The 13,179-nt window shown below is 39.9% G+C and overlaps 1 protein-coding gene and 1 non-coding gene across 5 annotated transcripts in view; one reads left to right on the top strand and one right to left on the bottom strand.

The window, feature by feature from the left end:
* Positions 1-13,179, top strand: part of Fktn (fukutin) — a 53,246-nt gene that overhangs the window by 9,991 nt on the left and 30,076 nt on the right. For 2 of the 4 annotated variants that reach the window (XM_029476204.1, XM_029476205.1), the window contains exons 3-7: positions 497-634; positions 5,735-5,794; positions 6,884-7,087; positions 10,843-11,120; positions 12,872-13,004. In XM_029476204.1, coding sequence (XP_029332064.1) covers positions 6,905-7,087; positions 10,843-11,120; positions 12,872-13,004 — 594 coding nt within the window. In that variant the 5' untranslated portion in view covers positions 497-634; positions 5,735-5,794; positions 6,884-6,904. The remainder of the gene's footprint in view (positions 1-496; positions 635-5,734; positions 5,795-6,883; positions 7,088-10,842; positions 11,121-12,871; positions 13,005-13,179) is intronic. The other 2 variants (XM_021160504.2, XM_021160503.2) reach the window with 1 other exon arrangement.
* LOC115031073 lies at positions 9,999-10,105 on the bottom strand. Its single transcript, XR_003836638.1, has one exon. It is a non-coding gene; the product is annotated as a U6 spliceosomal RNA (small nuclear RNA).

A 13,179-nucleotide genomic window follows, 5' to 3' on the forward strand; every position in this document is an offset into this window, starting at 1 on the left:
AGAAGAAGAGTGCAGGAGAAGGAAGGAGAAGCTGCCATGGGTTAGGAGTCAAGAGAATGTGCGTCTGAGGACTGGCCAATTGGAGTTAAGAGCAGCCCAGATGAAGCATAGTAAGTGATAACTTAGGGTAATAATAGGAAAGTAGATTCTAATCACATAGAGGCTAGGCAGCTGCCGAGCTATTGTGCTGTTTAAGGCTTATTGAAAATATAAAGGTTGTGTGTGTCTTTTATTTGGGAACTTAAATAGGCAAGGTGGGAGAAACCTTGGGCTGGAATTTAAATAAATTTCTACAAGACTCCATTCTGAATATTTTACTAGTTAAGAATTCTTCTATCCCCTAGTGTTTAGACTTTGTAATTCTTATGTACTGTTAGACATATTTCTAAAATTCAAATTTTAGAATTTTTGATCAAATTCTCTGCATAGCGTACCAATAGAATTAACCTAAAGTCCATAGCATAGTATGCAGGCTCTTCTCTGTTTGCCTCTCCAGATCTCTCCTCACCATGCTCTATGCCCTGGGAGGCTGACCTCTGTGGACTTCATTAGCTGAGCTCCCTTGCCTTTTGGTTTCCAGTTGGGTTCAACCAATGGGAAGCATCAGCTGGAGACTGGAGACTAGGAAGAAGAGGTCAGGTTATTTACTTTTTTGGTTCTCTGTTTGTATGGTCATTGGTTGGCAGTGGCTGCAGTTTTCTTATTCATTTACAGTTGTAGCCACTGGGTACCAGTAGCTGTTCTTCCCCATAGATAGAACAGCTATTAAGATAATGAAATTTTAATTCTAGGACCAAAAACTACATAGTTTTTAGAACATTTGCAAAATGTACCCTTGCTTTCCTTTTCTTACAAGAGGCCATTAAAATTATATGATCTTTAAGCCTTATAAGACTAGATATCCATAGTGTTCTTATCTTTGACTCTTCAAGTTTTCAGGAAAAAAAAAAAAAAGAACTGCAGAGTAACATCCTTGGAGGACGGGGTTACTGGATATTTCATGGGTGCACAATATTTTAAGTTGGTCTTATGGGATGTGTAGGAGTTTCCCAGATGAGCATGAGGAATGTAGAAGGCCTTTACAATTAAGAAAAAGCTTATTCGAAAAGAATGAATTGCGTAGATATCTATAGGAGAAGAGTTCTGTGTAGAACGAGAGGAAATAGAGCATAAGAACCGAGGTGGAAAGTGTCTGGAATAACCTGGGTTTTACTGTAGTTGGAGAGGAGTGGGAGATGAGAGGAGGGTAGGGAAAACTGAAGACTTTGCTGTCGTTGAGAGTGTTATTGAACATCATAAGAACTTTGGATCTTATTGGTAAGATTGAACCATAGGAATGAGCTATTAACATAGCATAGTTGTGACTAACCTATCTGCTCTATTTAGGAATAGATTATAGATTATTTTCAGCACAGGCTGAAAGAAACTAGTTAAAAGGCGGCCATAGTTTACACAAGAGGTAGCACTGGCTTAGACAAGGGAATTACTAAGAAACCAAAAGCAGAGCTGTGAGGATTTGTGGCTTGTTAGATGCAGGGTATGAATGACAGGAGGGAACCAAAAGTTACTTGTGTTTTCACCTAGGCAATAGAAGTGAGACATTGAGACTTTGCAGTTTGTTGAGAGAAAAACTAGAAGAGCAAGTCTGAAGCAGGGTGGAGGGAAGGCTTTGCATATGCCAGTTTTAGGTGCCTAGTTGACATCCTGGTGACAAACAGCCAGCCAGATGTACGAGTCTGCAATTCACAGGACTCTGGCTTGGAGTTATAAGCAGGTAGATGATATATCAAGCTGTACAATTCGGGGGCAAGCTGGCTCTGGTAAAGGCACCTTCCTGAAGGTGAGCCTCCAAAGAAGCCACATAGTGGAAAGAACAAACTTCCACAAGTTGTCCTCAGACCTCCATGCACAGCATGGTGCATGTGCCATCTCTAAAATAAGTAAGTATTAAAAGAAGAGGAGGGCCGGGTGTGGTGGCACACACCTTTAATCCCAGCACTTGGGAGGCAGAGGCAGGTAGATTTCTGAGTGGTCTACAAAGTGAGTTCCAGGACAGCCAGGACGATACAGAGAAACCCTGTCTTGAAAAAAAAAAAACCAAAAAACCAAACAACCAAAAAAACAAACAAACAAACAAAAAAAACAAAAAAAGAAGAGGAGCAGCAGCGGCGGCGGCGGCTATGGGCTTGAAACACAGCTTAGCAGTTGAGAACATTTGCTGTTCTTCAAGAGGATCTATATTTGGTTTCCAGCACCTGTGGGGTGGCTCACAACCTCCTGTAACTCTAGTTCTAAGAGATTTTATACTCTCTTCTGGCCTCTGCAGGCACTGCACACATGTGATACACATGTATAAGCAAAACACTCATACACATATAATAAGTAAATCTTTAATAAAAATAAAATGCAACAAGACTCAATGAGATACCAAATAAGTGAACATAGATTTAAAAGAGAGACTATCTCAGGATCGGAGCTTTGGCCCCTTAAGCTCCTTTAGCGAGTGAGACTAAAAAGGAATAACCAGAGAGACACAGCAGGAGAGTGTAGTATGGGAATCATGAGAGTCCAGTAACTGAAGTCCACCAGTGAAGCAGAAGTTACCAAGTCTTGTTAGATGAAATGAGGAAGAGCTAACAACCAACGGGATTAGTATTGTGGAAGTCAGTGGTAGGTGTGAGTGTTTGGCAGAGTGGATCTGAGCTCAAGTGATCTCATAGGAAAGAAAGGCAAGGAGAGCAACCATTGGGAGTTTTTTTATTTCATTGGTTGGTTGGTTTTTTAATGGAGGGTTTCCTCAGTGTAGCCTTGGCTGTCCTAGAACTAGCTTTATAGCCCAAGCTGGCCTCTAGCTCACAGAGATCTTCCTACCTCTGCCTCCCAAGTATTGGGGTTAAAGGCTGTACCAACACAACTATCTAGCATAAAAGAGAACAAGAAATTGTTGAGGCCTGTCAAGAGTTTTTTGTTTGTTCCTTGTTTTAGTTATGTTTAATAGGAAGAATAATGTTGTGTGTATATACTAATAGGAATGGTCCAGCAGAGAAAGGAAAGTTTCTGGAGCAGTGTCTTTGGCCAAGCAAAAGGGCATGCAATTTAGTAAGTAGAGTAACTATAAATAGGAATATAGACAGTTTATCTCTTATGAGAAAAGGAAAGGTAGACTGTGTGACTGTCATTTCACTGGGGAGCAAACTATTGGGAGTGCTTGAAAGTTCTTTTTTCTTTTAAAGATTTATTTATTTATTATAAATACACTGTAGCTGTCTTCAGACACACCAGAAGAGGGCATCAGATCTCATTACAGATGGTTGTGAGCCACCATGTGGATGCTGGGAGTTGAACTCAGGACCTCTGGAAGAGCAGTCAGTGCTCTCCATCTCTGAGAGCCATCTCTCCAGCCCTTGAAAGTTCTTTAATTCCTTTTCTCAGGAAAGAGAAAGCAATGCTACAGACAGATAGAATGAAGAAATGAGTTAAAAAGGCAAAAAAAGAAGAAGTCACCCAAGTGGATGAGAATTAGTGGGCAAGAGAGTGTAGGTGCTCCACAGAATGAAGGCCTACTCAACATCTGTCGAGAATTGGAAGTCAAAGCAGTGAGCAGCCATGGTTAGCTGTGTGCTTTCATGTGCAGACAACTGAGTAGCTGGATTTCTGTTGTTTATCTTGATTTGCTTTTTGACTAAGAGACTCATGGTGTCATGTAGGTTGGACATCCTAGAATGTCCAACTAATGATCCTCTGGCCTCAGCCCTCCCATGGATTATATGTATATTAATGTTAGTGTGGTGGCACAGAGAAAGACTGGTGGTCAGAATGTGGTTTGGACAAGGTGGAGTGTTCTAGGTAGAGGTGATAGTAACAACTGTAAATATATGTTTACCACTCTAGTCCGTGGCATGGACCTAAGAGAGCAGGCCTGAAAATGAGGTGACCAAAGTTTCATGCGATAGCCAACTTTATTCGTAGAATCAGGCAATTTACACTCTGAGGGCTAAGGAAAGTCACCTGAGTAAAGTGTACAATCACAAAGACCAGCTCACCTACCTAGACATGCATGAATAACAACAGCTCAGGTAAACTCACTGTTATCCTCAGCACCTGGGAAGAGCACAAAAACACATTCCAGGGTCACTTGTGGGTTTGAACAAACAGGTCACAAGACTCTTGTCTTAAGAGTTTCCTTACAAGCTCTCAGAATTCTCTTTGAATGACTCCATTCTTGGACTGTGTTCTGACAACCATACATACAGTCAACTAAAAGAGTAGAATTTGCTGGGCAGTGGTGGCACATGCCTTTCATCCCAGCACTTGGGAGGCAGAGGCAGGTTGACTTCTGAGTTCGAGGCCAGCCTGGTCTACAGAGTGAGTTCCAGGACAGCTAGGGCTATACAGAGAAACCAAAACACCAAAACAGGAAAAAAAGAAAAGAAAAAAAAAAACCAGGTAGAATTTATGATATATGATCTCAATTCCAAAAAGAAGCTGTAATCTACTAGCTCACTGAAATGTACTTATTCCAAGCACAACATATTCAGTGTCCTCTCCTAAGGTAGAGCTGTAGTGACAAGACGAGTATCTGCCTGCAGTTTCCAACCCTTGTGAATACTGAAGATAACAAAGTTACTCTTTAGTTTTGTTGTTTCTTTTTCTCAAATGTCCATTGTATTCAGCTGTTACTCAGTTGCAGATCTTGGAGACACTGAATCCCCCTCTGCCTTAGTTACTCTTCCTCCAGTCTTTCTCCTCCAGTTAACAATTCTTCCTGACATTTAACCAAGCACTATGGCAGACATGCTAATACAGACAGCTTGGCTTGGGCACCCGCCCTTGAGGATGCAATTTAATGAGAAGATAAATAATGTTGAGGGCATTGTGTTTGTAGGATGAGGCAGTTCTCATTGTCAGCACCCTCATTTATAATTCACAGGTATAAAAACATTGAAAACATAAGGAGCTGTCAGACTTCTTTGAGTTTGAGACAGTCTTCTGATTTCCAGACCATCACATTCTTTCTTCTATTTAGTTTCAAAGCATTTTGGGGCTAATCATATGAATTCTGATCATATTGCTTTCTTCCTTCTGACTCTCTAAACCAGAACATTTAAAAAGGACTATTGTAAGTAACCTAGAGCATGTGAAATAATAGTGTACATCATGAAAAGTGTGGGCATTGGGGCCATCTCTCAACTAGAAATAATGACCTTGCTGTGCAGGAATGTTGAGGGGGTGTGGATGACGGAGGAACCATCCTTTTTCTTTTCTTTCTTTCTTTTGGAAGTATGAAACAGACCTGACAGGAACTGCTCCTCATTATACTTTTTTTTGCCATCTCTTCACCAACACTGTGTGGAGATGAAGTTAGGAATATGATGCAAGATGGATGACCCTAATTTCACAGAGACAGCTGGTTCTAGCTGTAATCTCAGGGTGTAAGAGACTGGGGCAGGACAGAGAGAGGTGGTGGGAAGGGGAAACAGACAGACAGACAGACACAGGAATGTGGATGTTCTTTCTTAATGGGCATTAATTAATGGGCATTAATTGGTTCAGAAATGCTGGCCATAGCATTGAACTATTTTAATAACTTGTGTTACTCTTTGAATGTTTTACATCTTGGGTTGATTGTAGTATAAAATGATATTACTGTTTGCTTCTGAGTATGAAAATAAGCATATGGATATTGCCTGCTGGGCTATGAATTTACTAAAATAACTTTTTCCCCCTCTGTTAGAATGGACCGGGTTCATCAAAATCCAAAGGAAATCGAGTTGGATTTGATAGCACACAGTGGGTATGTACACCAGACAAGAAGTCTCAGTTACAATGTTGTCTGTAGCTCATTCATTGATTACTCCTCTAATATGTGTTGAAGAATGGCAGTAACAGTAACTGCCTTGGTTATTGTTACGAGGGTAGACCTTCTACCAAGAGCTTTACATGCAGTATCTCACTTTGTCCATGTGGAAACCTTATAAAATCAGTATCTATTGCTGTTCTCAGTTTAGCTAGTTAGAGAGAGTAAGGTTAGTTGGCTAGTAAGTATCTGAATCCAGATGAAAACTTTCCATCTCTAAAATTCTTGTTCACTGAGCTATATTGCTTCCCCAAATAAATGAACATATGAATCAGAATTGATCTACAAACATAAAGGGAAATTAATAATCAGGAATAAAAATCTCAGTGCTTTCTTTGGAAGAGGAAAGGAACAGATAATGAAATATATACACTACATCTTTTGTTTTACAAAATTTCATAACTTCTGTATTTTAAAAATGCATTTTTTTTACTTTTTTTTACCTAATTAAAAATGCAAAACAATGCTGAGAGGGTGGAGTTAAACTGTAGCTCAGTTGGCAGAGTGTTTGCCTAGCATGCAGGAGGCCCTGGGTTCAATGTCAAGCACTGTATAAACCAGGCATGATAGCAGGGGGGCCAGGAGCTCAAGATCACCTTCAGCTACAGACAGACACTGTTCAGGCCAGCCTGGCCTGCTGAGATCCTGTGTCAACAACGGTTCTTAACACTGAAAAGAATTGCTGGTTTACTAAACAAACAAACGAAAAGCCTTTGACTGAACATTTTTCTTTGTTTGTTTATTGCTTCTTTGTTTTGTCTTATTTATGTCTGTTATTTTGAGACAACTGTAGCCTTGGTTGGCATGGAACTTTCTGTGTAGACCAGGCTTGCCTCTCAAACTTTGTGATGGTCTCCTGCCTCTACCTCTGGAATGTTGAGGGTACAGGCGGGCATCACCATGCTTGGCTTCTGTAGTGACAGAGCACTTACCTAGTAAGTGTGAGGTCCAGGGTTCAGTTGCCAGTACTGGAAAAAAATTCTATTGACTTAATGGCTTCATAGAGATTATTTTCCTCTGAAACAGCGTGCAGTTAAGAAATTTATTATGCTGACATCCAGCCAAAATGTGCCAGTGTTCCTTATTGACCCATGGATTCTGGAATCAATTAATAAAAACTTCGAACAAGTGAAAAATGCTTCTCAAGGCCCAGCTTCAGAATGCAGATTTTTCTGTGTTCCGAGAGACTTCACTGCGTTCGCACTGCAGTATCACCTGTGGAAGAATGAGGTGAGTGAGCTGAAAATGTAAAACATCTACAGTCATATTGGGAAGATTTTCACAGAAGGACGTTGCTATTAAGTTCATTTTGTAAACTCATTATAAGTTCAAAGCAACAGTTTCACATGGCCTTGCCTTATCATAGTGCTCACCTGTGGCTGCAGCCTCAGAGCTGACCTAGAATGAATGTTTTTCCTTGAACACAAATCTTTCCAAGCCTGTTTCTCCCTTTAGTGTAATTGTGACAGCTCATTGTACTCCTTACTATGCAGCCTTTACTTGCTATTCTATGTGGAGTAGCACATTCTAACATTCTAGTATTGATTCTAACTTTAGTACATCCTTTTTAGCAAAACGGCTAAAACCATCTCTTAAAACTTTCTTCCCAGAATCAAATCAGGAATTCTATAAAATTATTAATTTATCTAAATAGTACTAATTAATGAAAGTTCATTTTCATGTTGATCTATAGGAAATTTGCTCAGTAGGGTAGGCTAATGCCCAGGAACCCTCAGGCTACGTAATAGTGACAGGAAAGGCATATCTTCTACAAGAAGCAATCCTGAGATGATTCTCTTGGGACCTTGCCTCTCAGAGCTCATCCATCTTAGGGCATGCAAAAAGGTGGGCCACCTCCAGGTAGGCCACCTGCTAGTCTTAGCCTTTCCTAGATGGCTCCTGAAACTTTTCTAGTAAGAGGCTAAAATAATGGTGGTTCTTGATGTTAATTTGCCTCTCCACTGATAGCAGGGCTGAAGTTCTGTCTCCGTTTCCACTGTTGTTCCAGCATAATCAGTACCAGCATAGAAACATTATGCTCAAGACCAGAGAACGAGAGGCAGGAACAAGAATATCAGCCTTTCCAAGGGAAAACTTTTTCTCAGAAGCTTCTAGTAAACTGCTGTTCAGATATTCTATTGGGAAATTCAGTCTTGACTATACTCATGACCTTAAGGAGGCCAACATGGATGGTCAGCCTGTAGACAGGCAAGCAGGGATCTTATGCTGCATTTCCACTCTGTTGCAGAAGGTACATCTCAGTGTGTGATTTTGTCTACAACAGTGTTCCTCCATTTTGTATGTACACAGTACTAGTTTGATAGTCATGGAGTAGTTTTTAGATGTTTCCAAAAGTTGAACTCACATTTCTATCCTCCTTTGTAGTTTCAAGATGAAAGGCAGACAGGAATAAGGAGGAGAGGTGCTTCTTTCAGTTATCTGTCATCATTTTTATCCAGGGTAGATGTGTTCCTCCAAGGTTTATGCATTGTAAACTTGGTCCCTGGAATAGAGGTAGGGATATAGACCATTTAAGTGGTAGAGTCTGGTGGGAAAGAGATTAAGATAGCTTGAATCAGAAATATGAGCACTAGTAGTCAGCCATCATGAGAAATGCAGACATTCTGTAGCAGATCTGGTAAGTCATGTTGACTCTGGCAGGTTGGACTCCTTCTGGAGTGGCAGTGTACTCTGGGACAGCAGTATGTGCTGCAGGTTCCTCGGTTGCCTCAAACTCAGTGTCAGAGATCGTGTCCCATGGTTCTGCCTAGGCAGTGAAGCAGGTGAGAAGCAGGTGAAGGTGTATATAAGGATATGGTCTTTGTTGGCTTGCTTTTTTTCTCACTTTATATTCTAAAGATGTCTCAACCTATGGAAAAGTGAGAATGTGATATTTTAAACTTCATTTTTATTTTTAAGCAAAAATAATACTGGTATTGAGTTCAGCAGGTCAGATAGTAACACAGACCTCAGTAAGCTAGGGCGCTGTCTGCCTTTCCTTTTCCTGCTTACTGTGAGCCTTGGACCCAGTCCCTTTTGTCTTGTTTATTTTCTCATTCAAAAATGCTTATGTGTTAACTAGCATCTCACTTAGATAAGGAGTTAGGAGAATTCTCATGTGCATACACCTACCTCCTATTATCACTCATTTTATAGTTACATGATAGTCAGTCGACCTTATCATGAGTAAATACTAACTAGCTTACTCTGCTCATAGGATTCTCTGTGTTTTTTAGATTGGTGTTGTGAGTTCAGCTGTGCTGTCTTGCAAACAGATCATTCCAGCTGGCCTTGACTGTTTCTGCCCTCGTGGAGGGATAGACAGGGTCTCAACAGCTACCTAACACCTGCTGTATGCAACACTGCCTTAATGGCACCAGGTGAAGCTCTGGGGAGGGGCTGCAGGACATAAATGATGAGGACATACACAGGATGGTCACTTGGTCACTCACCACACCAGTGCTCTAATGCCAGCTTATTGATATAGGAAATATTCCTCCACATTTCCAAAGTGTCCCTTGAGTGCGGTACACTGCTATTTTTAAAAGGAAGCAATATGCTCTATAGTTGTCAAGACTAATACAACAGAGTCCGTGGAAGAAGCAAAGGTCAGTTAGAGACTGGTGAGGTGACCCATCAGGTGAGCTTGCTAGCTTTGATCGTCAATATTTGTTTCTGAATTCTGTAGCAGACAGGTATACTTTCCTAAAGCTTTATGTCCCATGACTGTAGGTTAGTTATAAATAATACCTTCCCGGCTGACCTCACAAAGTTCCTGTGGGTATGGAAGGAGGTAATCAGTGCGCATGCACCTCGTACAGTTTAAGTGCCTCTGTATTACTAGCCGTTTTGAAAGTTGACTTTAAATATGTTTCCTTACTTAAAATACTCATGCTGCTTCTTACATAGAGTAGATATCATATCCAAATGCAAATGTAAGAATATAAGCAAAAGTTCTTTGGAGATTTAAAATTTCTAGTGAAATGAAAGATTTTTTTTTTTTTTGGTTTCAAATTTATAATCTTTCTGTAAGGATTACAATTCACAGGGCACCATACTTAGCAGATACTCATGTGGTATGTGTGTGGGGGGGGTGTCTGTGTGTGGGTTTTTTTTTTTTAATATTTTTATTAGGTACTTTAAAAGTATGGAACGCTTCACGAATTTGCATGACATCCTTGCGCATGGGCCATGCTAATCTTCTCTGTATCGTTCCAATTTTAGTATATGTGCTGCCGAAGCGAGCACCTTTGTGTGAATTTAATTGAAACAATTATATCAGCCATTTCTAGGAGGACTGTTTCCCATCAGGCTTCCTGGTATTCTGGCTTTTACAGTTTTTCAGACCCCACCCTGCAATGTTCCCTGAGCCATAAATGCTTGAGTTGTAATGGAGATATATCCACTGGGTTAGCAGATACTCTTAATAATATTTAATCATCTACTAAAATCTACATATAGGATAATCTTAATAAATAAGATTTAAATCTTAATGGTTTTGAAAAGCATCCATTGTCTTACAGTTTGTTGGGCTTGGTTTCCTGATGTTTGCATTGTGGTGTGGGTTCTATTAAAGCATTTTTAAAGTCATAGGAGATAACAATTGCAAGTTTGCTTTTCTGTTCCTGCTCCTAACATCCACTTCATGGACATCAGTGAGAGAACGCTAAATGAGCATTCTCATCCCATGGGGAGAAGTTTGCATTCATTTTCAGAGTCCTTAGGGACAGTCTCCATTCTCCACAGCTTTCTTAGGGACAGTCTCCATTCTCCACAGATTTCTTAGGGACAGTCTCCATTCTCCACAGCTTTCTTTTGCTACTTTAGTCTTTCTGAGCTACCTTCTGTTCACTATTCTCATTAAAAATGTTCTAGCAAAAAGGCAAGGATAAAACCATGGCCTAATTAATGGTGTAACAGTTGTTTTCATCTTGTTACTAATATTTGGCTTTAAATAACCATGCTTGATCCTTGTCTTATGCTAGGATGGCTGGTTTCGGATAGCGGAGAATATGGGGTTTCAGTGCCTAAAGACTGAAAGCAAGGATCCTCGGCTAGATGGAATAGACTCACTTTCTGGGACTGAAATCCCTCTGCACTACATCTGTAAGCTGGCCACTCACGCCATCCACTTGGTAGTCTTTCATGAGAGGAGTGGCAACTACCTCTGGCATGGTCACTTACGGCTCAAAGGACACATGGATAGGAAGTTTGTTCCTTTTCGAAAGTTACAGTTTGGTCGTTATCCTGGAGCCTTTGACAGGTAAATCTATAACAATAAACAGTAATAAGTCAATAATATGATATGTTTATATTTATATATACATGCATGTATATATACACACATTGAAGTATTATACCTCAGGGAAATCCACTGTGGTTCTGCAGTAGTGTGGATGGGTCCCATAGTGGTGAGTGTTTCAAGGCAAAAAAGACTGACAGGATAGAGGTATACTGTGTTCATGGATGTCTTAGGCTGAGGCAAGACATTGCCTCAGAAAACTAAGAAATTATAGGAATAAAAATAATACAGCGTATAATAGTATACCCTTAACTATCTATCACAGTGATAAAAATAATACAGTGTATAATAGTATACTCTTAACTATCTATCACAGTGATAAAAATAATACAGTGTATAATAGTATACCCTTAACTATCACCCTTAAATATCACAGTATTATAAAAATAATACTGTGTATAATAGTATACTCTTAACTATCTATCACAATGATGAAAATACTGCTGACAAGAAATGAGTACCTGAAGAGACTCATGTAAAATTAGACCATAAATGTCAACTTTATAACTCCGAGTAGTACTTTCTTTCTCTTTGGACGTCACTAATAATGATGTTATAACATGTCTGATATATTAGGACTTGATGTAAATATAGCAGTGAATGTGTTTTGCTTTCAACTTCTTCATTTATAAGAATTTTCATCACAAGGTCCTTTTGGGGCACTTTTCAAAGATACACTGCTCACTGTTATGCCATAGAACTGTAAGGCACATTTATTCTGTCTTCATCTTAGTGTTTAAAACCACTCATGCGAGAAAGAGCTGAAAAGGTGGTCAAAACTGGAGAAGTCAGGAATATCATTGGCCAAAATGATTCCGGGTTGTCAGAAACAGTTTGTTGACATCTTTGACTATTCATATTTATGCATTTTTTTCTTATTTTGTGTTTCAAGCAGGTTTTTTAAGTAAGTCATTTAGTTCTTCAACTATTAAAAGCTTACTTCAAAGTTTAGTTAATAATTTAGTTAAGTTCAAAATCACCGACCAAAAGATAACTTGTGAGTGTGACATGTGCCAGCCTGTAGATAAAGCCGTCTGTGTGCTTTCTAGTTTCACATAGAGGAGTAGGAAGTGCCCAAGCAGTATTCATGCAGGTGGGTTGCAGGCGTCTCTCCGGTCAGCGAGGCTTCTGGTTACAGTGATTCACTTGGAGTTTTTAGCTGTAAGAACTGTTTACCTCTTTAAAAATAAGTTAGTAACTGAAAATGATGTCATTCAACTTTCATTTCTGCTTAACATGCCAGAGTACCTGGAAAAACTATTATAGACGCAGAGGCCTGTAATCCAGTTACCTGGGAGGCCGAAGCAGGAGGACGGCAAGTTCAGTGCCAGCTTTAGCAATTTAAGCAGAGCTTGTCCCAAAACAAAAAGAAAAAAAAGAAAGAAATTTTTTAAATTTAAAGTGAAAGAGGGCTAGGGTGTAGCTCAGTGGTAGCATGTACAAGGCCCTGGGTTCAATCCCTAGAGGGAAATCAATTCTCCTTCCCCTCAAATTTGGCTACATAAGTGAAAATACTTAAAACTAAAACTCTGTGTTGCTACTTGATGTCTGATTTTCAAGATCCTAATAAAGTTGCTGATTGATGCCCAAAAGATTTGAAGAAAATTCACATGATGTTTAGCTTCTTTGCTGGTGTTTACTGTCTTAAAAGGCTGGCAGTGTTTTGGATTAAATCTTGATCGTAAAGTTTCTTTTTTACTTTTGTTTTTCAGGCCAGACTTACAGCAAGTTACTGTTGATGGAGTAGATATGCTTATTCCGAAAGACCCAGGGCGCTTTCTAGAAGAACTACCTCACTCCAGATTTATCGAGTGCAGGTATAAGGAAGCTCGGGCGTTCCTCCAGGTTAGAAACAACCGAAACCTGTATTTCTAAGCAAAAGCTAAGGAGAGGATTCTGCTTATTTTAGTTTATAAGAGGAGATGGAGCCGGGCGTGGTGGCGCACGCCTTTAATCCCAGCACTCGGGAGGCAGAGGCAGGCGGATTTCTGAGTTCGAGGCCAGCCTGGTCTACAAAGTG

This window comes from Mus caroli, chromosome 4 (genome assembly GCF_900094665.2).
Source record: "Mus caroli chromosome 4, CAROLI_EIJ_v1.1, whole genome shotgun sequence".
Taxonomy (NCBI): domain Eukaryota; kingdom Metazoa; phylum Chordata; class Mammalia; order Rodentia; family Muridae; genus Mus; species Mus caroli.